General features: G+C 31.5%; 2 protein-coding genes and 1 pseudogene across 9 annotated transcripts in view; 1 reads left to right on the plus strand and 2 right to left on the minus strand.

The window, feature by feature from the left end:
• Window positions 1-27,480, plus strand: part of kcc (solute carrier family 12 member kcc) — a 257,609-nt gene that overhangs the window by 187,907 nt on the left and 42,222 nt on the right. The window lies entirely within an intron of this gene.
• LOC146535493 (trypsin CFT-1-like) lies at window positions 3,212-3,549 on the minus strand. Its single transcript, XM_085191417.1, has one exon. The coding sequence runs from the start codon at window positions 3,442-3,444 to the stop codon at window positions 3,256-3,258; it is 189 nt and encodes a 62-aa protein (XP_085047543.1). The 5' UTR covers window positions 3,445-3,549; the 3' UTR covers window positions 3,212-3,255.
• Window positions 4,641-5,863, minus strand: LOC146535494 (trypsin, alkaline C-like; annotated as a pseudogene). The gene is made up of 3 exons (XR_014878314.1): window positions 5,703-5,863; window positions 5,436-5,607; window positions 4,641-4,968 (listed from the first exon to the last, which is right to left on the minus strand). The product of XR_014878314.1 is annotated as a trypsin, alkaline C-like (transcript).

Consider the following 27,480-nt stretch of genomic DNA (forward strand, 5'->3'; position numbering starts at 1 on the left):
TTGTCTGTCTTTCTAAGGCTTGAATCTTATTTTCTTGATTTTCCATTCTAACTTCCAGATTTTCGTAGTGTTTTTCTATTAATGAAAATTTCTCTTCAAATATTCTAGTCATACTGAGAGTTACTTGTTCAGTAATAATTCTTCCCGTTTCTCTGATTTCTTGTTTTTGATCGTTCAATTCTATTGTAATTTTTTTAAGAGCGTTTAAGATTTCTTCCATGATTCTAAAGTGTTATTGTTTTGTGTTAATACAGGTAGTGGCCTCTGTTGTCGTCTTTTAGCAGATAACTTTAATATTTATTGATATATATAAGTCCTGCCCTCTCGTGGTCAGTGGAAGAGGCACTAATTGATTTTCTTTAACACATCTATGTATTTACGCCTGTTATCCGCTAGATGGAGTCTTACGGTCGTGTCGCAGTTCCCTATCGAAATGACTTGCTTTTTTTTTTTTTCTTTTTTAATAAACTCCTAGATTAATCGTCCTTACAATTTGTAGAGGATATAGGCAAAATGGAACAATAAATCTGTCCAAGAACTGCGTTCACTTCACCATAAATTTTTATTGTCTAAGCTATGACAAACACAACCGTCTTTCGACCGTTAACACTGTCACCGGTACTTTTTTCACTGTTTTTGCACTTATATGTTCTTAATCGCCGACACTTTACACTTTTCAAGTTCTTTTATAGTCCATGGATATATTCCAACACTATTTATTGCAATTTTTACAGTAATTAAATAAATAACCAAAATTATTCACAGAGCTGATGTTAACCGTGGCACAGCAGCGCCCCTCCCTCTCATCGTCGCTTTATCTGTTAATAATGTGTATGTCTGGTCATTGGTCAATTTTTACCTTGATATAATTTAAATTATATTATCTGCGGTGGCCTTATAATTAACCCTAACGTTAGGGTTAACAACGAACGTAAAATACAAAATTTATTCATTAATTTACTACAGCCTCTTGTTATTTTTTTGTCGACTCATACTCGTCCACCGATTGATCTTATTTCAGTATTATAAGCCAATGGAAAGCACATCTTATAATAGTTGACAAACTTTAGTGTGGTCGTCCTTCTCGTCTTCATACTCGTATCATAGTCGTACTCATACTCTTTTGTAAATGTATAAAAATTTGAACGTAGCGGGGCCTTATATACTCCTTTTGTAAGCAAAAACTTCAATTATAAGTTTGTAATAGTTATTTCTGTAATATAAATATAAATTACTAGTTCACAAATCTTGTTCCTTTATTTCTTAACTAGTGGACCCGGACGCGGCTACGCCTGCTTGAACTATAAGAATATTTATTAAATATTATATAATATATTTATTTTTATAAGGATGAATATCAAAATATAAGTTCATTTTGGGTGACGTTTTCTTAAAACAACAAAGAAACTTTGCAAACCGTTGCTTAGCAACGACGGTTGTTATTAACATGGCAGAATAAATTGCATGTCAAATTAGAAAGTATTTTAATTTATTAGTACATATTTGTAATGTAATGTTATATAGCCTATAGCACTTCTGGAGAATGCAGCTTTCATACAAAACAAAAACATAGTAAATCGAACCAGTAGATCCAGAGATCTTAGCGTTCAAACAAACAAACAAACAAACTCTTCCGCTTTATTATATTAGTATAGATTTGTACTGCAAATTCTTATTTCTTGCTAGTTTCATATAGGCCTAGAAAAAAGAGAAAAAGCTAAACCTACCATAAAGTGCTGCTTAAATTAAAAAATAAATCAGCTACACGCATACAGCGGGGTAGGAAACATAGAATTAAAACACTCCGATCCCCAAGTTCCGCCAAATTTTTCGAGGCATTGCGTATGGAGTGGCGGTACTCAGCGCAGACTTTTGCTATGGTGCCAGAGCGAAACCAAAATCAAAATATTATAATTCATTCTTTCGAGTTGGTATCCAACCCACAGCCGTCGTGTTACAGTCTTAAAATATGATGAATATTCCACAGTCCCACATAAAGGTTTTTATTACGCGGCAAATAATAAAGTTGTAATGTTTTTTTTTTTCTATGAAATAATTATAAAACGATGGACAAATTTAAATTTCATTAGTTGACGAAGTTTCATTTTTTGTATTTAAAACAAATTTCAAATATTTCAAATTTAAGCTTATCAACTTTTTCCAGCCCCTAATCAAAACCTGTAGGGCATTTTCCCGTAGACTTACAATTAAAAATTTGGCAAAATAAAATTACAAATAAAGCAATTTTTTCTTTTGTTTTATTACAGATTATAACTATTGCTATAAACTTATAATACGGCGTAAGTACATATTTTATGTGAAACGACTATTCATTTCCCATAAAACAAGTGCATACACCTGCAAAATTAAATTTGTCAACTTTTAAAGATTTTAGTTCCTGTTGACAACAAAACAACAAAAAGGGACTCGGTGGGCGTCTGACTGGTTTTTTTTAATAGCAAGACTTAACTTTTTTATCTGCAAATGTACCTACATTGAAAGTTATTTGCTATTAAAAATCATTTAACATTCGGTCAATAGATATTTATGGTAAAACACCCATATGTGGGAAGATATTATATTCTAAAGTTTTATTTCTAACCAACAAACAGAATAATAAGAGCTTTCATTCTTGGATTGGATCATCATCACAACGACATTTAGGTTTATTATTAGAAAGTTAAATTTAGTTAAAACGAAATTTGAAAAACTGTATTACTTATTTTGTATGAAATGAACTACAATTATAAGTTAATAATATTTTTTTTTCTATGAACCACCTATAAACTTCTACTTTTTTGTGTTGCAAGTACTTTTTGACATATTTCGTAACTATAGGTCCACGGGAAATACCCTTTAGGTTTCGATTCCGCAGCGAATTTCATACAAAATGCACCAAAATCGGTGCATAACTGCTCGTTTCTTTTGATTTTGTTCATTTTTTTATTGTTTATTTTTTCTCACACTACAGACTTACTTATGGTCCGTATCTTTTGGCATCGTATACATTTGTTTTCATAATTTTTATCTTTACACATCATTCTTAGAACTAGACTTACGTTATTATATAGATTATACAGGAATAAAATAATTAATAATAATTCACACCTCTAATATAAACTATGTACAACTCAAAAAATTGCTTAAAGTGTTAATCAACTTTGAACAATGTCAATTAATAATAGAGGGAATTTTAAATCAAACAAAAATGACAATTAATCATGTTTTGTATATTTTAAATATTTACGTAATCAATTAAGCATTGTTCTGGATCCATGCTGTATAGCTAGAAACACGAGCGTTAACTCCAGGATAGTATGCGAGAGCACAACTTTCTCCCCAAGAGCAGATACCGACGATAACATTGTTGTGGAGAAGAGGGCCACCAGAGTCTCCTTGGCATTGGTCGCGGCCACCGACGTCGAGCCAGCCAGAGCACAACATGTTATCGGTAATTGGACGAATATGAGCATATCGGTTTCTACATACACTCTGGTTCACCGACCAAACTTGAACATGACGCAGCTGTTCTGAAGTGGGACCACCAACCTTGAATATAAAATTAAATATTTCTTATTGTTAAAAACCATCATATGTAAACTTTATAATAGGCATAGTGCGAAATCGCGTTATTAATAAATAATTCTAATCAAATGATACTTTGAATTTTGGATAAGGAATTTAAGTGTATCGTTAACATGTCGTTAATAACATTTTGCTTATTTATTTTTTAAGTATGTAGAGTGGACTTTTTGAGATTATAAATTCTAAAGATATATTGAGTATAACAAATACTTACAATAATTATTGATAAAAAACAAGATACATTAAAATTTCTTCTATTTATATATTTACGAGTATCTTATAACCCCAGGGCTAACTTCGTTATTTTAAAAAAGCCCGAAAGTTTCCGTGCGCATACACCCAATACCAAGTACTATTAGGGAATTTTGATTTTGGCTGGTGGTTACTTTGGTACTTACCTAACTATGATGCAAATAATAATACCCACCTTTCGTTTAATTATACCAAACACTTGTCATAGTTGTAACCCCCTGCCAGACACCTCGAAGCTTTAATAAATTACGAGCGCCTATGAATGTAATACACTAAAGTTACAAGTAGTATCTGTCAAGACTAATAAATAATTTTAATTTAATTAACTAATGTATAAAAAATGTTATTTGCTCCTAATTTGCTCGTAGGCGCTTATAGCTTATAGGTTTTGGGGGCATCTAGTAGGGAGTTAAAACCATGCTAAGTGTCTGGCAATGGACAACGTCATTTCTTATATTTTCGCCAAGTAAATATAAAAAATTGAGCTCTATAATTTAACGAAAGTTAGGTGCTATTTTTATAATAATATCTGCCAAAATAACCACCACATAAGATCCATATTTCCTAATAGTAATTGCCGGTGTTGGGTGTATACGCATAGAAACTTTTAGACTTTATTAAATAACATAAATCTGGCTTGATTTAGCTGGGTGGCTTCCTATTAACGCCCAATGTTAATAATGTATCTCCTATCTCCAGTTAACGTCAATCTTGTATTGTTTGTTCGACATGTCTATCCAATCACTAACCTGCATGCCGTCCTCCATCTCTGTCTATTTCAATCTATGGTTGCAATTTATGGATTAGGATTGATTATTAACATTGGGCGTAAGATAATAAAGAGTATAAACACGTACGATTATTAATATACATACACTGGTGCGTCCCCATCCTATAGCCCAAACAGCTTGATTATCGCCAAGGTTGTAGTTAGATCCGGCAATTTGTCCAGCGCGAACATTATTATTAAAATTGAAATTGGATGACGCGCGTACAACTGCTACATCGTTGTCGAAACTGCTCCAGGCGAACCCAGAGTGGTTAATCAGGCTATTGACATTGTGAACGACTCCATCGCTGTGAGCATTGGAAGAACCAACACGAATACGCCATTGTGAAGGCCAATCTCCACTGAAATATGATTAATAAATTAGAGTTTTTTGCGATTTCTACTAAATAAAAGAGAAGAAAGAGACTGTTCATATTATTATTGAAAAGATTATTTTTTAAATAGTATTATAATTTTTATTTGATCTGTTCTTAAGAATAAGCTTTAGTTAACTATATTATTTTCTTGCTCTATTCCTCTCTAAATATTAATATCCTATTTTCTTTCCAGTAGTTTAATGGAAATATAAAAGAAATAAAGGGTGATATTGTTATTATAAAACTGAACGTAATTTTACCTGGATAGGCATTATGGTTACATACGAGTATGTCTATCTCACTAAAACAATTTAAATAACACATACCTAACCAGGCAATATCAATTTACAATAAATCCAATCCAATCTACGAGTATGTATGGAAAAATAACGTGATGAGTGAACATAATATCTCATCCTAAGTTACATAAAAAAATTATATAGGATACTTACACAAAACAGTGAGCAGCACTAAGAACCTATCTGCTGTTAATAATAGCTCCCCCACAAGAATGTCTAAAATTTCCAGAGCCGGTGACGGAGTATAACATAACTACCCCGTAGGGATATTGACTTATAGAAGCCACCGATCCCCCAATAATCCTGTTAGGATTTGACGGTACAGCTGGAAGGTTTTAAATTTAATATCAACTTCAAAATTTATTGCTGTGTATTTAAAAGTAATTTTGAATTTTATTGTAATAGTCATATTCTACTTACCAGTTGCCACCGCCAGGCTCAGCACGAGCAAGACAAACGCACGCATTTTGGTTTCCCTGATACTAATGTTGTATGGAATATTTTTTAAAAGTTTTTATACTTATTTGGTTATCGTGGAATTAAAAGAAAAAACATCAATCTATGACAGATTATGCATATTTTATTCATACGTATGTATAAATTAAATGTTATCTTTGATTTGTTATCATCATAAACTAATTGATCAGAATTTGAATAAAGCATTTCTTTCTAGTGTAAATGTAAGTATGTATGTATGACTTTTTACCCAAAGAGATTTGCAGCCAGATGAAAATTGAATATAATATGGGGCAGTGCCGCAGACATACATGTGTAGACTCCAAGAAGTGCCGTGAGATTTTTTTTTTAACCGTAAGACTCGGCATTCTTACCGTTAGGTACAGTTGTATATTACAATGTTAATTTTTTCTGTCAACATACAGTGTTATGCTAATTTCGGCAGAAATATACGCTATAAAAATTAACTTATTTAAAAAAATAAGAAGAGTAGCTGTATATTATAATGTTAAATAAATTAATAGATATAATTTTAATATATTGTTATCAGTCTCTTATCAATTGTTATTTATATGTATGCAACGTCCAGAGCCCAAATAGATTAATAGATAAAATTTTTACACTTACCTATACACAAATAGAAAAGAAAAATAATATATTCATTTATTTTATCTATGTCACAATTGTATCGTTGGTTGCGGTATTGTGACGATGTTAATAAAACAATAATTAATAATCAACTCATTTATTGTATATTAAATGTAGTACATAAATATATACTCCTCAAAACAATAACCAAAAAAAATTTGCACTTGCTGTCCTCCTAGCGACCTCTATTTAGTACACTTCCATAGCTTGTTTTTTTGAAATATCATTATACTCGTATGTTATGCAATCTACAGTATTTTAAAAATAGTTAATAAAACTGAGAACTGTGGAAAGTACTCTAGATAAATGAAAGGGAAAGAAATCGCAATGAAAGTATACATTTACTTTACATTTGTTAGAGAATCATCATTTCGATTTTCGGCCTAAATGTACATCATAATTCAAATCGACAATTTGTCTTACGAGACCGACAAGAGCTCGTATACCACCCACGGCCACGGCTGTTAACGGCTGTTAATTTCAGGTGAGAATATCTTCTTGTTTCATACTTTGTGTTTATCAAGTGCTTTAAATGTGCTAATTAATTAACCTTTCATTGGGCACCAAACAAGATATAATTAAATTTTTAGGGTTCCGTACTTTTTAAAGAAAAAAAAGGAAACCCTCATAAGATCACTCTGTTGTCCGTCCGTCTGTTTGTCTGCCTGTATGTCTGTCACGACCCTTTATCTCAGAAACGCTTGAAGATGTCGAGTTGAAATTTAAACAATATACTCAGATCTACGGCCCTTTGGTTTCTTGAAGAAAAATATATTTCTATAATTCCTTAGAAAAAAAATATGTGTCCGATAATACCGCAAAAAACGCGCATTTCCACACTATAAAGAGAATCAAAATTCATAGGGTACTTCGGGTTGACCTAGAATTATAAAATTTGGCAGCTAGCATCTACAGATAGTACCAATCTAGGAAAAAATCAGAAAACTATACATTTGTGGCTAAATCATAACAAATAATCATTTAAAAAAGCAAAATTAATAGGGTATATACTTATACTTATTATACTTTTGCAAAAAACCGCTAGTTGAAGTGAGGTATCAGATGAAAGGGCTTTGGCTAAACTACGCCAAAATTGCAGAAAAAGCTCTTAATATTTATATTTTCGATAGAGTTAGTACTTTTAAAAACTATCTACTGTAATTTAAACTGATAAAATGCAAATTCTGATATAATGGATCTGTCCGCAAATCCGCATTATATTTAATGAGCATTAAGCCCTAATACTTAATGATAAGATTAATACATAATCATTAATTAATATATATCACATTCAGAACGAAAAAAAACTGTTACAATTTATAATACTTTGGTATTTTCCATATTCAAATTCAAATTCAAAATCGAGATAGTAAGTATTAAATGATGGAATTTTAGGAATTATATCATGTAAGAGAGGCACATTTTAAAAACAACAAAACAAAATTTAACACTGAGGCTATATGACTATATATGCAAACATAAATAAAAACTATACAAGTTTATTTGGACAAGTACACAATACAGTTGAGGAAATACACCACTAGTCTATAGGACTCTACGAGTATAATCCCTATCTTTGTAATAAAAAAAAAGATTTTTTAAAATCGATTTACAAAAAACGGAATGTCACCCATGTAAAAAATAATTACAATTATTCGTGTTCTTATCTTGTGTAATTTTGTGTTATTTCTTATCTTGTGTTGCTTACTCTCTGCAACATACTACTATATTTTTTTTACATTACGTTTTATACTACATAGGCAAGGATAGACAAAGGGAGCGTGGATATATACTTTTTATTTTATGGCTTGACGATGAAGTGCCATTTCCACATTAAATACATTTCTTTTGAAAGTTAGATTTGAATCTATTGGACCTCGTTTCTACACGTAAACTGCATCGAGACGTACAAATAACGATAAATATGTTATATTGAAGTGCATAGAACTTTCGTCAAGATAATGATAAATCGCACAAATAACAGTCGCTTGCAATATACAAATAGAGTTACAGTGTTTAACAATTGTCTCAAGAAACAGTCAAAATAGCTTTCAATTTAATTCAAACATTAATTTAATATGAAGAAATAATACTTTCTTAAATACGGAAATTGAGACAATTTTAATTATGGAAACGTCAAAATCTTTACTGAATAATAAAGGTATGTTAATATATTGTTAGAAAACATTAGTAAGACTTTGCTGTGAACTTTATTTCTGGACACATTCATAACAAGCTAAATATTTATTTAAGTAATTATATGTTAATTTTCACACTGAGTTCGCACATAAAAGGGCAGGCAGAGAGAGCCTATGAAGAGGAGAGGCACTCCGTTCTCATTTACACACTTCCATTCCCCACCTTCCACTGATTTTTTTGTTTTTAATTTTTAATTTATTTAGTAATTGTAATTTTTAAATTTAAGTATGTAACATGTTTAAATATGTTTATGCAGTCTAATCATAATTATAAATAACTTTTGCTAGAATATAAAACGAATACAAATAAACTACGTACTAAATTAAATAATGATATATCAGATGTATTAATACAGAAGTATGTTTTGCATACAATAAATATGTTTTATACGGTAATAAACAGTTTATTAACCGATGATTAAGATCTTTAGTTCACTGCCATTTTATCAGTCACATGCTCAACGATAACTAAAGGATAACCTAGTTTTGATCTCATATAAAGAAATTTTTTAATAAAATAGCGACAAACAATTTTTCAAGTATTTGGATTAACATTGTAGTGTTTTGAATCGATTTCAATGAGATGAGGTTGTTATCTGGACAAGATAAAGATGGCGGTGCGTCTGAGTCGGCACTTATGAGAGGTCAGTGACTGTGTTATAAGTGATTAATACTTGGCAATTTAATAAAACAAATGGAAGAAATAAAAAAGCTAATAAATAAATAAACTTCTGTTTTTAAATATACATATATAAATAGAGACGGACTATGGACAGACGATATAACACCGCGTAGAAAAATGCAATTTAACGTCTAATGATATGGTCATTGGGCCCATTTAATGTAAGCGAGTATTGTTGAAAATATTGTCTATAAAAACCCTGTCAAATGATTCCCATTTACGACAAATTGTTTTAAATAAAATTGCAACACAACAAAATAAATAAATTACTAATAGTTTCATTATCAGCTAATAATAAATACATACATGCGTGGCTCCTTACTAATTAAGTGGAAACTATTGGACACTAATATGAACGAAATTACATCTATTAAAGAAATATTATTTAAAGTTGACACGGATACGGCAAACGAGACAGACCTTAATGGTTTTTTGTAGTAATTTATTATTGCAAAGTTATATTTGTATAAATATTTGATAGTAAGAAATAAAAAACAAAAGAAAAATGTACATCGGCTATGTCTTGAATTCATTCATTTCTCCGTTATTCAATTACCAATTTAATATTTAACACGCAAACTACTCAAAACATTGTCTAAGCAGTTAGTGCTAAGCAGATGGAACATTGTGCGCAATATAGCTTGAACTTTAAAAAAATGCCATAATTGGCTGATGTATATACAATTCATAGAAAAAATTATGGTAACAGTAAAGTACGTGAGTAACACATTATTAATTATTAAATAATTAATTAAATCTAAGAATACGATTCCTAGTTAAGAAGTCTTTGCGCAACTAATAATTACAGCAAAGTCAAATTCAACAATGCCTTTAACAAGATCCTAAATTAAAGTTATAAGGGCACAATTTCATCAAATTCTAGTTAGAACCAGCTGACAACCGAGTTTCAACATTTAATGAAAGTTCTAGTTCAAATTGGTTATTTACTTTACCAAATATTTAAAGTAAAATACGAATTTCGTACGTACTTAAAGTAAATATATAGCCAGACGAGCAGGTAATTAGATAAGCGTATAAATCGTCATTTATTTTCCCCTCTTTCACCAAGACATAGCACGTAAGTGACTTCTGAAATATATCTAATTCAGATAAAAAGAAGGAATCCCAGTGTTTCCACGTAAGCCATCTTGCCTATCCTACCTGTATATGGTATTCTCTGCTATATTTATTTACCTAAGAAATATACTGTAATTGATTTAACAATGATGTGCTCTCTTAAGACTTGGGCAGAATTACATAACATTTTTTTAATTTGTGATACTTCAACTAATAGTAAGATAAGGTAAATGTGTCGTCCAGTGGCCTTCAAGTCGATTGTTAGCAAATACTTCCATTAATCGTATAAAGTAATCATCTTTTATTAATCTGTACTGAATTATATATTATTTAAATATTAACACTTTTACGTCAAAGGCAAAGATAAGTAAAATCAAGTACTTTGTATATTTTAACAAAAAATTTTTTATTAGTAGATATAGTTTGACCCTGTTACCTATATCCAATTTTTCGCTAATAAATAAAAAGATACAGAAAAACTTGCAATTTATACTTATATCTTAACATCGTCTTATCTATAACGTCTTATACGATCTATTTCTTACTTCCAAGATGTCCCAAAAGGAATGTCACACGCCGAATGGCGGCCCATCAAATAGCTCACGTTCGACCTTTATTTATGATCATTTTACTTAATATGACTTATGAATAATTATAATATATGAATTTTTTTAGTCATCATCACCTTTTTCTTACATTTTGCAAAATATGGAGTGAAATTTCACACTAAATTTTCTTTAGTTATGTTTTTATAGCCTATGTCCAGCAGTGGACGAGGACAGGCTGATGATGATGATGATGATGATGATGATGATGTTTTTATAACAATCTTTTATTAGCTTCACCTGCCTGTCAATCAATCGGACAATGTAGGAAGCGTTTTGATCCTTTAGTATAAATATAATAGTTATATCGTTTTCATAAAGACTAAAAACAATACTTCTAAGATTTTTTTTATCATTTTTTTATAGTGTCTATAGTTTATTTTTAATACAAACATTGTGTTCCTGAAATGTTCACCAAGCCATAAATGTAGTTTTTACAGTTTTGCCACAACCAGAATTTTTTTTTCAAGTGAGAGTCGATCGCACAGCTATCGTATGCGGTAACCCTCATCTCAAATAAGCAATAATAGCAATTACTATAATATGTATAATGATTGATTATACTACTTCTTATCAGAAAGTACGAAGTTACCTGTTTAAATTAGATAAGATGGTTCGTTTGAGACGCTACGTTGTTAAAGAATCTAAATCTGTACGCGTCTCCTATTCACCTACTCAATAGTAGGTACCCTCCATTACCCCAGGTACATAGAGGTACCCCCTAGTCAAAAATATTAATAAGCAGTTTAGAAATACTTTTACTTCTGCAAAAGTAGTGTAAATAAGAAACAACGCGTTATAATAATAAAGAATGTTACACTGATTGTACCATACAAAGTAGATTGTATTCTCGGGAGCTTTCGAGCTGAGGCGCGTCGTAAATAAATGTTGTATCATCTTTAGGAGAAGCCCTTGTAAGCACAAAAGTTACCTTTGTTTATAGCACAATATGTATTCCGTATAGATATATCTAATATAAACTGAACTATTTATTAAATAAATATGAAGCCAGATGTGCATCGTAACGCGGCGTTTGTGAGTTCGGATCCCACTTGAGGGAATGAAATATTTAATATTTTCATTTCTTCGCTCCTGTAACGAGTCAAAGTGTGGCGTTAAGTTACGGCACTCAATCCGCAATGCCTCCAAAATTCGGCTGAAAGTGGAGATTGAAAGTGATTGATTAATGGGAACGGAGTGTCTTAACACTAGATTCTCAGACCGCAATGTCTCGAATTTGGATGAAAAGTGGACGGAGGCGTAATGTATTGACAGAGTTCTCACTGTCTACCCTTCTATACGGGGGATGTAGCGAGAAATTGAAAAAAAAAGTTAATATAAAACATAAATATATAATACTGTTTATAACAATTACTACAATTAGAAATTATCTGTAGCCTGCAGGATAGTTGTCTAATTATACGAAAAGAATCGCCCAGAAATAAATTACTAGTGATGTGCACGACGACGGTTGCTAAATCATATTAAGAGCGATACCGTTGCATATTCAAATCACGTTACACGGTGTATACATTGTACGTATACTCTACAAGCGTGAGGCGTGACTGAATCATGGCCTATTTATTTATGAAATTCGCTATCATAAGTTGAACATAATAATATGAGCAAATTGTAGAACTATGTTGTTTTTTATGTTGTGTTGTGGTACCTATATGTTGTAGTTTCGAATTCGATTCCATTCTATTGCTAAAGATATTTAGATTAAGTTAAATAAGCCCATTGTGGCGCAGTGAGATAGTGTCTGACTTTTAAACGTGATAAATGTGGGTTCGTGACGTGATGTGCTGATATGAAAAAGTACGCCGTTGAATTTCGCCTCTCAACACACAATGTTTCGATTTTAGACGGAAAGCGAAAAATATGCTGTTTTTCGCTTTCCGCCCTTAATGCTTCCGTTACTCTCATTTTAGAATGATTTTCTTGACTTTACGCCGTATCTCGCATATAGCAGGGCAAATAAAGGGACCCTAGTTCTAAGATACTCCTTTCCCCAGTTTCTGTTGAATTTTTCATTGCATATTGCGTATTTGCTGAACACACGATCAAACTTAAAGCCGCATTTTATCTTATTACCAGAGCAAAAAAATTAAAATAATCAAACCCACACCCGTTACATTTACAGTTAGGCATGCCACTGTGCCACGACGCTGTCAAGATTATAGTATTAATCCATAATAAAATGTTAATTTAAAAAAATATGAATAAAATAATTACTTTGATAAAATCAGGATGCTCATCATCATTCAATAGTAGAAGCGATAACGTTATACGATACGATAGCAAAATTAATAATAAGAGACATCGTGATTATCTGAACTGTGAATAAAATTTAAATAATATTATGGGGGCACGTCGAAAGTTAAATGAAAAACGCTACTATAATTTGAAGGCAGTCTTTCAGCGACCTTATTATGAGTTACGTAGTTGACGTAGGTGCCTCGGCGGGCTGAATCATAGGTAGGTCGGTGCTTGGCCTACCTTCTGTCCCGCTCTAACCCCTAGATAGTTGCATAAGTTGCGTCTCGTCTCCGTGACGTCATAACGTAACCCCTTCACGTGCGTGTGTGTGTTCATTACGCCCGGTACATTGACATTCTGGTTCCATGGCTGTTACTGTTCAAGGACCAGATTCTGTCATGTCACACGATTTTTTATCGAAAACTTCTAAATTAAAAATGACTTTTATCGATTTAATTCATTTTTTACCCGACTAAGACGAAGCAATATGGGTTATGATTTTGACCGGTATTTACGTATGTATGTTTGTATGTTCATTTGTTCCCTGTAGCTTCTGAAATATTTATCAAACTTTGATAAATGAGGTATTCTTGGAAACAATTGTCCACTTGTTACAGGCTATGTGGCGTCATATTAAATTGAATTGAAAGAAGGCAAAAATGGTAAACTATAAAAAGAAAAATTTAAGAATTGTTTAATTTCAAATGACAGGTCTCAAATAGCGTATTTTAAAAATATATACATATTTTGTTCCGTTTTGCCAATTTGCTTGCATGAACCCGTACTTGGAAATAATTTCTACAAAACAGAAAAACTTAAACAAAGAAAATGTAAAACGGTTCTGTAAATACCGTATTACGAATTAAAGCCCCAAAATAATTTAAATTAAAAATTATGTTCAGAAACTAAAACTCGACTACTGATAATCACGCTCTAAAAGAAGGAAAAACAAGAAAATGTTCTCACCTGAAATTGACAGTCGTTGTCGTTTACCACCTGCCCTAATTCTAAAAGAAGGAAATGAAAGTGGTAGTCGGGTGTTAGTTTCTGAACTCAATTTTTATTTGTCGAAATATTCATATGCCCTTGATATTGATATGCCCTTAAAGGTTACATATTAATTATGTTCGTTTGGCGTTCCGTTCTCTCTGACTACCCCGCTAGGGAAAAGCGTGAAGCTATGTATATATGCTCGTATAACTACGACTCCCGTTGATAATACTACAAAATATGAAATTTAAATTAAATTAAATTAACATATACGTATATATAAATACAACATATCATTAGAGTATAAATATTTTTGACAATCCATTCGTGTCACCAAAAGCTCAGAAGCCTTATTCACATCCCTCACAGCAAGGATTAGATAGAAAACAGTCGAATTAAATGTCGAAATTGCGGTTTTAAAAGGAAATACAAATCTTATTTATCATTTTCCCGTCATAAACGTAAATAATGAGTAATGATGTTTAATTTGAACGTACCCATTTCCCTCGCGCTAATTGAATTGGTTCCGCAACTCGGAGTTTTATCAATATGATTACATTGTTGCCAGTTTAATTATTTTTCTTTTTGTAAAGGAATTAATTAAATGAAAAGCTATTTTATGTTTGTATTGATACAGTACTAGCGTACACCTTCTGTGCAATTTGCAATTAATTTACAAGGTAACGCGAAATGGAATACAGATTTTCAAAAATATTAACTAAGCTGTCGGGTACAAAATATTTGAACAATCATTTGAAATTATATTACGCCGGCCGTGCTTTGCCCGCTTTAAAAGTCAGCTTCACGCTGTATTCCACAGCGACCTGAGAACCTAGTGTTAAAACACCCCGTTTAGTATCATGTACCAATTCTTGAGGCAATGAGTATTGAGTGGCAGAACTCAACGCCGCGCTTTGCCTCGACACCAGAGCGAAGAAATGAAAATATAAATTTAAATAAATATGCAATTGTCTCGAGTGGGGATCGTGCCCACAACCAGTCGCACACTTGTGCCCCTGCGCAACGACTGCCCTCTTTTAACTATACAAACATTTATAAAAAAATATAGTAAGGTACCATTACAATAATTAAAATTAATATTCTTCCAAATATGACAAAAAAGGATTTCTGTTATTACTCTATTTTTAAAACGTAAGGTAAGGAAAACGTAAGGATAATTTAATTAGTGAGTGTCATAACTTTCGTGAAGCTTACCCAAGTACAAGATAAGCTGTCTGCAAAGTTTGACTATGAAAATTAGTAACAAACAAGAGTATTTCTACAAGCCTAAGAACATTTCTATTACACTATTAATTTTCTCTAAATAAAGCTTTCGGATTAAATCAATTATTACTAAAGTAAGTACTTCCAAGTGATAATTGTAATTTAAATGATTTATTTACTAGTCTGAATTACTCTCCTGTTCTAATAACATTATCATTTTAAAGACTATTTCTATATATAGTTCTATATGTACATTGAAAACATTGTATTGTATTACATAACTAGCATGAACAAACAGCGATCAGTCATAATTTTATTTCATGTATTAATGATATTTTCATTTCCCCACTCGGACCCGAATGTTTTAATTTTATTTTCCCTTTTCTTATAATAATAGCGAATAAGTATGAATGCATATAATTTAAATTTACTTTATTTTTAAATAAAAAAAGATAAAACACCTGTTAACAGCTATTTAAGGTAAAATGGCTGTATAAGATATTACTTTGATTAATTACTCGGGACAACCACAGATGTGTCGCTTCGTTCCATTAATGATAAATAATTAACACTTTAGTCTTTATTAATTGAACACCTATAATGTTGACGGGTTAAATTCACACGTTCACGTAATGACGGAAACCCACAACTAATTTATGTTCAGTTCTAATATTGAGTGACTAAAATGATAGATTTTTTAGGTAGGCTATCGTGCGACTGTTAACGCAACGTTATGGGTTCAATTCCCATGATGATGAATGAAATCATCATCAATTTCTTAGAGTGTTAACTAACTAACTTATTTAATACTAGCGGACGCGCGCAGCTTCGCTTGCGTATTTAAGGGTGAATTCCAAAAAACTACGAAACATGTGTTCAATGAAATATTTTTAAGAGTCTGAACGTCAAGTTTTATAAAAATCGGTGGCGATTTAATGATTTTTCTATACAAACTTTCAACCCCTTATTTGCACCCTTAGGGGAAGAATTCAAGAAAACATGAAACATGTGTTCAATTAAATACTTTTAAGAGTCTGAATTCCAAATTTTATAAAAATTGGTACCGATTTAAAAAAAATCTATACAAACTTTCAACCCCTTATTTGTACCCTTAGGGGGAGAATTCTAGAAAACGATGAAACATGTATTCAATTAAATACTTTTAAAAATCTAAATTTCAAATTTTATAAAAATCGGTGAAAATTTATTTTTTTTTCCATACAAACTTTCAACCCCTATTTCGCCCCTTTAGGGTTAAAATTTTTCAAAATCCCTTCTTAGTGGATGTCCAGATTACGAAATTAAACATCAAATTCAAATTCAAATTCAAAATATTCTTTATTCAAATAAACTATAAAAGCACTTTTGAATCGTCGAATGTACATATGAACAAAAAGCTACCACCGGTTCGGAAGGCAGTTCTGCTGAGAAGAGCCGGCAAGAAACTCCACAGTTGCTCTTTTCAAAATCAATGGTACAATCTATTACATTAGCTGGCAGCTATCCTGCATTACATTCAAATCTGTCTAAATTCCACGTTTCTACCATCAGCGGCGGCGGCTGTGCGTGCGTCTTAACTCAGTCAGTGAGGACAAGTCCTTTTATATATATAGATTTTCATTTTCCTCGCCCTGATAACGAGGCAAAACGCCACATTGAATTCCACCGTTCAATGTCTTTAGAATTCGGCGGAAAGTAGAAAACCGAAATACCTTAATTGGAAAGGAGTGTTTTAGCACTAAGTTCCGAGGTTCCCTCTGCCTACCTTTCTCTGCGCGGGATACAAAGCGAAGCTAAAAAAAAAGTAAAAGGAAATATGGTCCTTTGCTTATTACAAATATTTAGGTACTAGCGGCCCATCCGCGGTTTCGCCTGCGTGAACTATGTTATTATTAATTTCTGTCTCCATGACTATGTCCTAGTGACGTCTATGCAAAATTTGAGACTCCTAGCATTTGTAGTAACGCAGTTTCATACAATCTCTTACGCAATCAGGGTCAAACCGCTAATTTAATTGTGATAAAATACTCATATAGAGATACTTGAGGGTCTCGGGATGAACATAGGATACTTTTTTTTCTCATATTTGTAATATTTTCGATATATATCAATATATTAAAATACTTATTAATTTGACATGCAATTTATTCCGCCATGTTTATAACAACCGCCGTTGCTAAGCAACGATTTGCAAAGTTTGTTGTTAGAAAACGTCACCCAAAATGAATTTGCTTAACGCATCTCTCTATTGAAAACTGAAAATAATTTCATAAATATATTTAATAAATATTCGTATGTTTAAGCGGGCGCAGCCGCGTTCGGGTCCACTAGTATATATATATATATAGAGATAACACAAAGTCAAAATATAATCCATAAGAAGCATAACAAAGTTGATTTTTTAATAATTAATGAATACAGACGAGGTCTCTACAGGCAATAAAGAAGTTTTAGTCGCTTTGAAAACGGATAAGCTTCTTATTGCCAAGCACTTAAGTACTCAAACTATAAAGTAAATCCCTTTTATGTGACAAAGTAAAAATAGGAACGTATTATTTAACATAAGTTTAAAACTTTGATGGTACTAAAGATCCTTTAATAAAAGTAACTAATATACCTATATAATAATGCTTAATTTAGACGTAGGATTTTTTTTCATTTCATGATGTTTATCCATACAAAAAAAATTGTAAAAACCTATAGAATTCACAAAATAGATTGTGTCGTAAAAACAATATTTATCACTTTTAGATATCATTTCCAGATATTACTCGAGACGACTGACACAAATTTAATATCTGATAGCCTTTTATTGTTTGTTAATTTATTCATTAAATTGTTTACATACTCATATAATATAGATTCGTGCCAGATTTTTTTTTCTATACAACATTCAAATAAATTCCTCCATATCAGGGTGGGCAGAGGCCCCTGGGAACCCAGTGTTAAGTACACAGTGTTTACTCCGTTCCCATTAAGATACTTCCGTTCCCCACTTTCCGCCGACTTCTGAAGACATTGTGTATAGAATGACAGAACTGAACGAGAATGACAGAAATTAATAAATATTTTACTTGTTTCAGGTACGTAGATAAGTATACCTCCCAATGAGTTTTTAAATTTAAGGACTATCAAAATCAGGAAAGAAGGTATGTAAGTGACAATTTTATAAACCTTTAATAGTAAGCATGTCTTATTATTTGTTTTTTTTTTATCTATTATGGTTGTAGTGACAACTCTATAGTTTTGTTATTATGAAAAAAAAACTTTTAAGTAATTATAATGTTCCCAACACCAAATATTTCAACATTTATCTCTTAGCATCTAAACAAAAAACAGACACTTTAAGGTTAGTAAATAAAAAATCGTGTAGATCAAACGGGCGAAGCCGCGAGCATGTCGCTAGTACCTAATATAATTAAAATACAAAAGTGTAAAGCAATAGCGTAAAGCCATATTAAAATAATAAGATTAAAGGATATACATGTACGACGACTGAGTCCTATAGTATTTCGGGTGGGTCTAGTAGGTAATTTTATAATCGAATTTACCGAGATCGTCTGTTAATGAACTTTGACCTTTCGTTAGCTTAAATAGGGTTATTTGTTTAAAATTAAATATCACTCTGTAGGCATTTGACTAAAATGTAATTTGCATACTTCATCGAAACTTGACAGTTCGCCAAGGTCACCTCAAAATTTTCTAACTTATAATAAACATAGCGGGATTTAAGTTTAAGTGTGATTTTGGAAGGTAAATCTCTAAAAAAATCATAATCTTATTTCTTCGTGACGTTAGAGTATCTAAGTACCTACAGGCCCCGAGTACCTACCCTTAAAGTAAAAAAAGAACTGAACTTAACCTAATCTGTAAAATAACGTTATAATAAAATTAACATCTTTTCATTCACACTTAATTTATTTTGCAGATAGTAAGCAAAACAATATTTAGTCGGATTTATATCACCAAACTGATAACACATACAAAGATACCGATTTTATTTCTTTCAATATTTTTCAGTTTAATGCGATATCTTACTAAAAGATTACTGTTATCTAGTTAAAGTGTAATATTTATTTTTACAAAGACATCATTTTTATTTAATACGAATATAACATTAGACACTTATTTTATTCGTTTGCTTCATCTTTATAGTTATTTCCATTTTTTACCCATTATCATTGAAACTTAGAGCCGCGAATTCAAATTTCATGCATGAACATCGAATACAATGGTTTATTTATAAATTGTAACAACCACTAGACCAGGCCAGGCTTAAAACCTAATGACATACTTTATTTCAGTGAAATATTGTTGGCGGCCTACTTCATAACTACCAACTCTATTGGTTCTTAATAACAATGTGAAATAGAAACTTCAAACTAAGCAATAAAAGTTTTATGAAAATATTTTTTATGCCACAGTATTAATTTATTGATTTAGCAAATTTTGTGTAATATTAAAAATTACTATTAAAGATATTTTACGTTTTTTGAAGTAGGTTTTATGTATAATTAATAATAATAATAATTGATTGATTCAGTTGAAAAATCTGCCTTCACTGATATTCCTATGATAACTTCTAATGCGGTTAAAGTGTCATTCATCAAATTTATCAAGTGTACAAAATAAAACAAGCACATTGTTCGGACATAAGCTTTCGAAACACAAATATTTTAAAGCAACAATTCATTGACCTGTTTCATTTATTTGCCACAATAAGTAAAACAACAATAAAAAATATTCGCAAATTAAAAAAAATAAAACCACGCAAGCTTACTATATATAGTCTTTATTCGTATTTGGCAAAAGACCTTAGGCTAGTGCCTAAGGCAATAGTACTGCGCCTGCGCCTACTTTTGTAAATATTTTTTTTTTTAACTATTCCCCCGAGTAGGGTTCGAGCTCAGAGATATCAAAGACTTTACTGTTGCGTGAAACTGATAATTTATAATATAATTAAACAACTGTACAGAGAATATATTATGTAAGAATCGATATTAATTATTTTTGCTAATGCCAACCGCACGCAGGGATAGCGGATATTAATGTCCCTCATTTATTACTTCGAAACCAACTTTTTGTATAAATGTAGCCGTATCTTATATTTTTCAACATATAATTATCACAGATATCTATTTATTATTAGGAATATTATTACTTTTTCTATATTCACGAAACAAAGAAGACGTAAATAATGTTATATAGGACTTAAATAACTTAAATAATAGTGTTATAATTATATAAGACATACTTTTTTTTCTCTCCATATTCATATATTAAATCTGACAGTAACTTAACTCGTTATACGGCCAAGTGTTATTATTGTTGTTTTTTTTTGTATAATTATGTTCCTTCTAAATTCCACACATTCTGCGTTAACTGCCGTAACACAAGACCGCCGATGGAGAAATGTATAATTGAAATGTCATCATTACCCCAAGTTGAATTCGAACCCACAACCAACTCGTTCCCAGCTACATGCTATCCCACGTATGAAAGCAACATTTAAAAATATGAAACTAAATTATTATACATAAATTGAATGCTAGTAATTATATCAAACTTAAATCTCGTTAATAATAGAAATTCAAACACAAACATCAAACAAAAGATTTTTATAAAAGCCGCCGGCGAACGCTTCGGCATCGCTCCTGTTTGTAAGAGTACTTTATTTCTAAACAATTTGACACCTGAAAATACTAGCGAGTAGCGAACTGCCTAATGACGTCTTTTGTTTTCTGAGTGGACAATTAATTAAAAGGACGAATGCCGTCTTGACGTTCTGGCTTTGATCTAAAATTATTTTTTGCTTAAATGAAAAACGTGATGATGAAAAATATTCAATACGGGCAACTTCTTATAGTACTTCGTCTTCTTTTACTTCTTCTTTCACTATGATAGTGAAATATATATCATCGTCATCATATTTTTGACCGACTTCAAAAAAATTATTGTCAGTTTGAGCATATATGTGTTAATAATCAAGTCAATTGGAATATATATTATATGAATATTTGAGTACCTATTTAAAAATATTTATCATCAAAATCGATTAATTTATTTTTGAGATATGAGATCCACTCGATTTCATTTTCAAAGCAGAGTATAAATCGGTAAGATATAAATAGTTAAATTACAATTGTTTTTTATATCCTTTATATTTGTCAAAAATCAATTAACTACTATATCCATCTTATTTGTATCTGTGTTTGCTATAGTCCTAAAAAATTATACATGACAGGTTTCAGAATTTTTATAGAAATGTGAAAGATTTTTAAATAGGACACGAATCTAAAATATTGTTCATATAAATAATATGTTTTATAATATTTTTTAATCACAAACATAAACCCTTATTTTCATAGATTTCCTTAAATTTAGCAGTTTTCAAAAGCTAAGAAGAGAGCTCTTTTTTTGTAGCTATAAAATATTATGTCGGTTGTTGCTTTTAGGTTTTACACACCAATATCATTATACTTTAACGTTAAATTATAAGGAAAACCGCGCGCTCAACAATGAATAAGAATAAGATGAGGCAATTTATCTCAGCCTTACGTCGGCCTTGCTCTATTTTCCTAAGTCATTATTCTTATTATGAGCTTGACATTTTTTTTAGTGTTGTAAAAATCGACGTTTCTCGCTTACATTAATATTTTTTTCTTGAAAATAGGAGGGGAAGATTGGCAGGTACTATAAAATGAATAGTTGGAATATATTATACAAAATAAATTCAGTCAGCATTCAGAGGCTAGTAGTTGCGCATGGGCACACAGCTGTAAGCTCACGTGATTTCGTTTCTTATTCGAAGAAATTAAATATTTAATCTTTTCATTTCCTCATTCTGTTACCGAGGCAACGCGCGGTTTTGAATTCCGCCACTCGACTCAATACCTTCATAATTTGCCGGAAAGTTAGGCAGTTACAAAAGGCCTTCTGGCAAAAGGCAGCGACTCCAAGATTCGGTGGAAACAATGGGAGAGGAGCGTCTTCACACTAGGTTCCTCTGCCTACCCTGCTGTGTAGGGGATACAAATATTTTTGCAAGTTCTAGCTATATACCATAAGTGGAATATCAATACTTTCTGTGATCGATTTTTTACACGTACTTTTCATATACACATTTAGATAATATCCATAAAAATGTTACCTGCTTTTCTTACAGTTATATACAGACTGTTACCTAGCCACCATTTCCATACATATGAGAGAACATCATAAGCATTCAGCCGCAGAAATTTCTGCTTAAAGTAGGCTCGACCGGCAGCGTGCCCGTTACATATTTTATCAACGCCTCGTTTACAGAATATTTGATCGCGCGTTTTATAGGAATTCGTATATTTTGTACTTGCATATTAATTAGTTCAACATCGTTACAAACCTATTGATTCAACCGTGGACGTGGCACGTGTCGTTGAGCGTTGTGGCTTCCATTTCCACGCGGGGTAATTAATTATTTTCTTTTTCTCGCTCATGTACAAAGAAAAATCGTGGTGTTAAGTTCCGCAACTCAACATTACGTGTTGAGTATCTCGAAAATTGGGTGGCAAACAGAAAACAGTGTCTTAACACCAGGCTTCCTCTGTATAACCAAGCAATATTTAAAGCTATATTAAAAATAATTACAACTGCCACCTATATTATCATTTTACCTACAACAATAACAAACTTTAATAAAATTATCTATAACAAAACGGAAGCCACAAAAAAAATTGACATCATTTTCGAAACAAACGGACAATCCCAGTGACGTCCTTGTTAGTATGGAAGGGTTTAATTAACAGGTAACTCTTTGAAGTGCTCTACAAAAACTCTACGTCCACTGTCCGCACCCTTTAATTAAACCAAACCACTTTAAATGTTATTGGCAACAGAATGGAAATTGAAATTGTAAAATTTATAAACGTTCACGACTTTTAAATACAGTAGCTACAAAGTTATAATTTACTGCGTCATTCACGAAGTACAAACGCACTCGTAAATAAACCAATAAAATTTTGATTTAAAGCTCCTATTAAAAATATAGAACATTTTCTTTATAAAAACGAAGAATTTTAATGTGATTTTGATGGGGGAGCAGTAATTAATAATGCTATATTCAGGAATTCGACAGTTCGTCGAGAATAAGGCTATAAAAATAAGAAATAACAGAATATTTGAACTTAAAATATACGTTAAATATATTTTTTTGTATTTATTTGGCTAATTACTGGCCTTTTGGCGTAGTAACTAGTAGTTACTACATCAGAGGGCGACGGTTCGATCTTTATAGAATGTAAGGGGTTAAAATATTTTTAAGCTTAAGCTTAAATCCTAATAAGGTATATTAAGATTTAATCGAAAAAAAATCGAGAACATAGAAAATGCAAAAAAAAATATTTTGAAAAACAAAATCCGTTTACAACAAAATAAGTACGTTCAGCTTAACTACCCGTTGACTGCTTACGTTGTGTTCAAAAGAAGAAGATAAAATTCTTTCAATTTTCCAGTTTTTCAGCCATGGTTAACTTAAATACAAGGTTAAATTAAAATAGAAAAGGAATATTAAGTAAATTTAAAACAAAAAAACCGGTCAAGTGCGAGTTGGACAGAGCGACAACAAAGTAATAAGGGCTCCGTCGTTACCTTCTAAGGTACGAAACCCTAAAAAGAAGGTCACAATAATAATTACTTGCAATGATTGTGGATTAAGCATTCACTTGGTTATATTTTTAACACTGCTTAAGACAAAATGCGTGTTACTCAGTACGAGTACGATATTTCCGCCTAGCACATGATGAATAAAGTACATATATAAGTAGGGTAAACAAAGAAAATTTGGTATTGCTCTAAGAAAAAAATATTTTCGTGAAACCCTCTTATAAGGCTAAACGAAAGCTTAACTCTACGTCGACTCTTTATATTCACAGGTTTACGTCAGCTACAAATCACGGCACGACGGTAATGTCTGCTATATTTTTCGCCGACGTGTGCCCATAAGCGACGCAATTTTGCGTAACTATATAATTAAAACAGGTGTACAAAATCTCCTTTTTTTTACAAATCTCAGACTTGACAAAACGAAATGATAATAAATAAATGAAAAAAAATGTGCCTGAAAAGAACTTGAATAACATATATTCTACTTTTATACATAATAAAAGTTTATTTTTTGTGATATACGAAATGGCTTGTGTCTAATGGTGCGTCAGGAATATGATAATTTCCAAAAGTTTAAACGAAACACATAGTTACTTCATATATTATAGCACACAATAAAATCACGATAATCCGACAGGATTGAGAAAGTCACACGCGGGACCGATGGCTTTATGTCTTATCTAGGGCTCACGCGTTTGGAGTCTTATAAGTTAGTATATTATTTTTAAAATAATATACTAATTATAATAATTTATAATTAATAAGCTTAATAGTAACAAACATTTTAAAGAAGAAAATTTTTAACACATTACCTAAAAAGAATCAGAACTTGCGCCGCTTGGACGCCGTAATGGAAATTTCAATTTTGTGCAGAACTTCTAGCATAAAAACAATGTGTACAAACATAGGGTTCATAATTAAAAGAACATTTATTTTTCAAAAGTTTCACGAAATTCATAACAATGAAATGTGGGAAAACTCAATTTTATAGTCATTTCCCTTGTGTAATGCAGGTGACTGGTGAGGGTTTTATTGTGCCGAAACTTTCTCGATTGCCATGATTGCTCATGTAACAGCCAAAGCGAGATATAAGCATTTGCATGAAATACAAATTGTACCTTTTCGGAATATAAATAAGCTAAATATGATTTTATACTACGGATTTTCTGTATAAGCTGAGACATAAAAGTAATGATTCTGTATGAAATTGTAATTTATAAAAAAATGTAAACACTTATTAATTAATGTTTTTAGGAATAAAAATGGAATCAAATGTGAAACTAGGTATCTCTAATATTCATATTAAAACAACAAAAATTATATGAATGGTGATGATTATAGACAACAGATTATGTAATTAATAAATAAATCCTCTTTGAAATAGCCTATTTCTTAATTTTTAGGGTTCCGTACCTCAAAAAACGGAACCCTTTCAATATTATTGTATTGTCCGTCTACCAAATTAGGGCCTGTCGCTAAAATTATCCAATTGGCCATCTACCTACATATGTTATATTGTTGACAAATAACCTAAATAAGTCATATTATTGAACCACAACCGTTGGGATGGATTTATCGTTACTCCCTATGCCGCCACGACGGTCAGAACTAATAAAATTGACTCATAATATAAGCTCACTTTAAATCCTCCTATGTCTACAACAATGAAGCCTTGTCAAAGTAATCTATTTCACACATGGCGTACAAAGTAACTTGCAAAAGAAAAAAAAATCTATTATTAAATTGTATCAACAAGGTTTTCCAATCGCCACTTATCTATATACTAAATATATATTTTATTATTCTAAATATAAAACTTAGTAACGAAATACTGTGTGGCTGACAGACAACGCACAAACAAAACTCTGTGAAAACGCAGCGTGGAAAGATGAAATTTGGTATGGTGGGTCCTTGAGGAATGTAGGGGAGCACTGAGAGAGGAGTTCCCAAAATTTCTACACGAACGAGAAAAAACGGGATTATCGTTTTGAATTTCACCCAAAGTTGCTGGCCACAACTACTGGTACTTACATTTGAGATTAGTTAGTGAGTTATTTTTATAAAAACTCAAGTGATTTCCAATAAATCAATACGAAACTGAGACGCTCCCCCGTTGTGACCTAAATGTCTCCATGATTTCAAAAGCATCGCGACCTCCTCATAATTTTCATTGTCTCTCAATTTTATATTTCATAAATTAGCTCTGCCTTTGTATTTTCTTTAGTCAATTATGTGTCGTTCATCGATGTCTAGAAATTTTCGTAATTAACACCAAAAGTTCGCGATCAATGAAAAAAATATATATTGCTATTACTCGTATTTTGTTTAATAATCTATCTATACTAATATAATAAAGCGGAAGAGTTTGTTTGTTTGTTTGTTTGTTTGAACGCTAAGATCTCTGGATCTACTGGTCCGATTTACTTTGTTTTTGTTTTGTATGAAAGCTGCATTACACATATATACTAATAAATTAAAATACTTTCTAATTTGACATGCAATTTATTCTGCCATGTTAATAACAACCGTCGTCGCTACGCGACCGCGTTCCTTACCGCGTCATTTTGATATTCATCCTTATGAAAATAAATATAATAGTCACTTTTAGCATTTTATCTAGATTGAAATTATATATCTATAGAAATTATATTCTTATATTTCAAGCAGGCGTAGCCGCGTCCGGGTCCGCTAGTTTATAATAATAATTTAAAATAAATAATTTCAAAATTTGTCTCACTTAATACTTGCAAGCGTAACTATGACATTACATCTTAAAAGCTACAAAACTCCCTTGGAAAATTGGGTATAAGTTAAGAATAAAAAAAACATAAGCAAATATTTAATAAAAAATAGTATAGTATGGTATCTGGATCATACCATTAACTTACCCAAACGAAGAATAAACTAAAGAACATACACATATATCTGTGTCGTACCACAATATTTTTATTTTAAAAATAAAGAAGTGAATATGATAAACACTAACAGAGCCACCCTGCCCACCCTGGCTATCATCCACCATAAAGTAACCGTGGATAATACGTCTTTATATAAGTATGGCTCTTGCAACGGCTTCTAAGTTGGGTTTAAGTAATCGTGATTGTGCTTGCGTATAAAGATTATTTCTTTCGAGGCTTATAACAGAGTCATTATTGTTCTTGAAATTATATTCTTCAGTCATATTTTCATTCTTTAGTGATACTCAATAAAGGTTACATAAATGCTAAAAAAAATATTATTGCAGTGCTATCATTTTCTCCGTAAAAAAGCAAAGCTTGCTGCTAAGGGTACTATGGTTTAGATTCTCTCCGTTTTACCAAACACATAAGTCTTAGTCCCGAACTGTTGATCTCACCTCAACAGCAGTCGTTACGGTTAGATGCCTGTATACCTTTGACAACTGGTCTAACCGCGAAAAC

The sequence above is a fragment of the Heliconius melpomene genome, chromosome 10 (genome assembly GCF_056956725.1).
Source record: "Heliconius melpomene rosina isolate 202511_hmr_F chromosome 10, ASM5695672v1, whole genome shotgun sequence".
Classification (NCBI taxonomy): Eukaryota; Metazoa; Arthropoda; class Insecta; order Lepidoptera; family Nymphalidae; genus Heliconius; species Heliconius melpomene.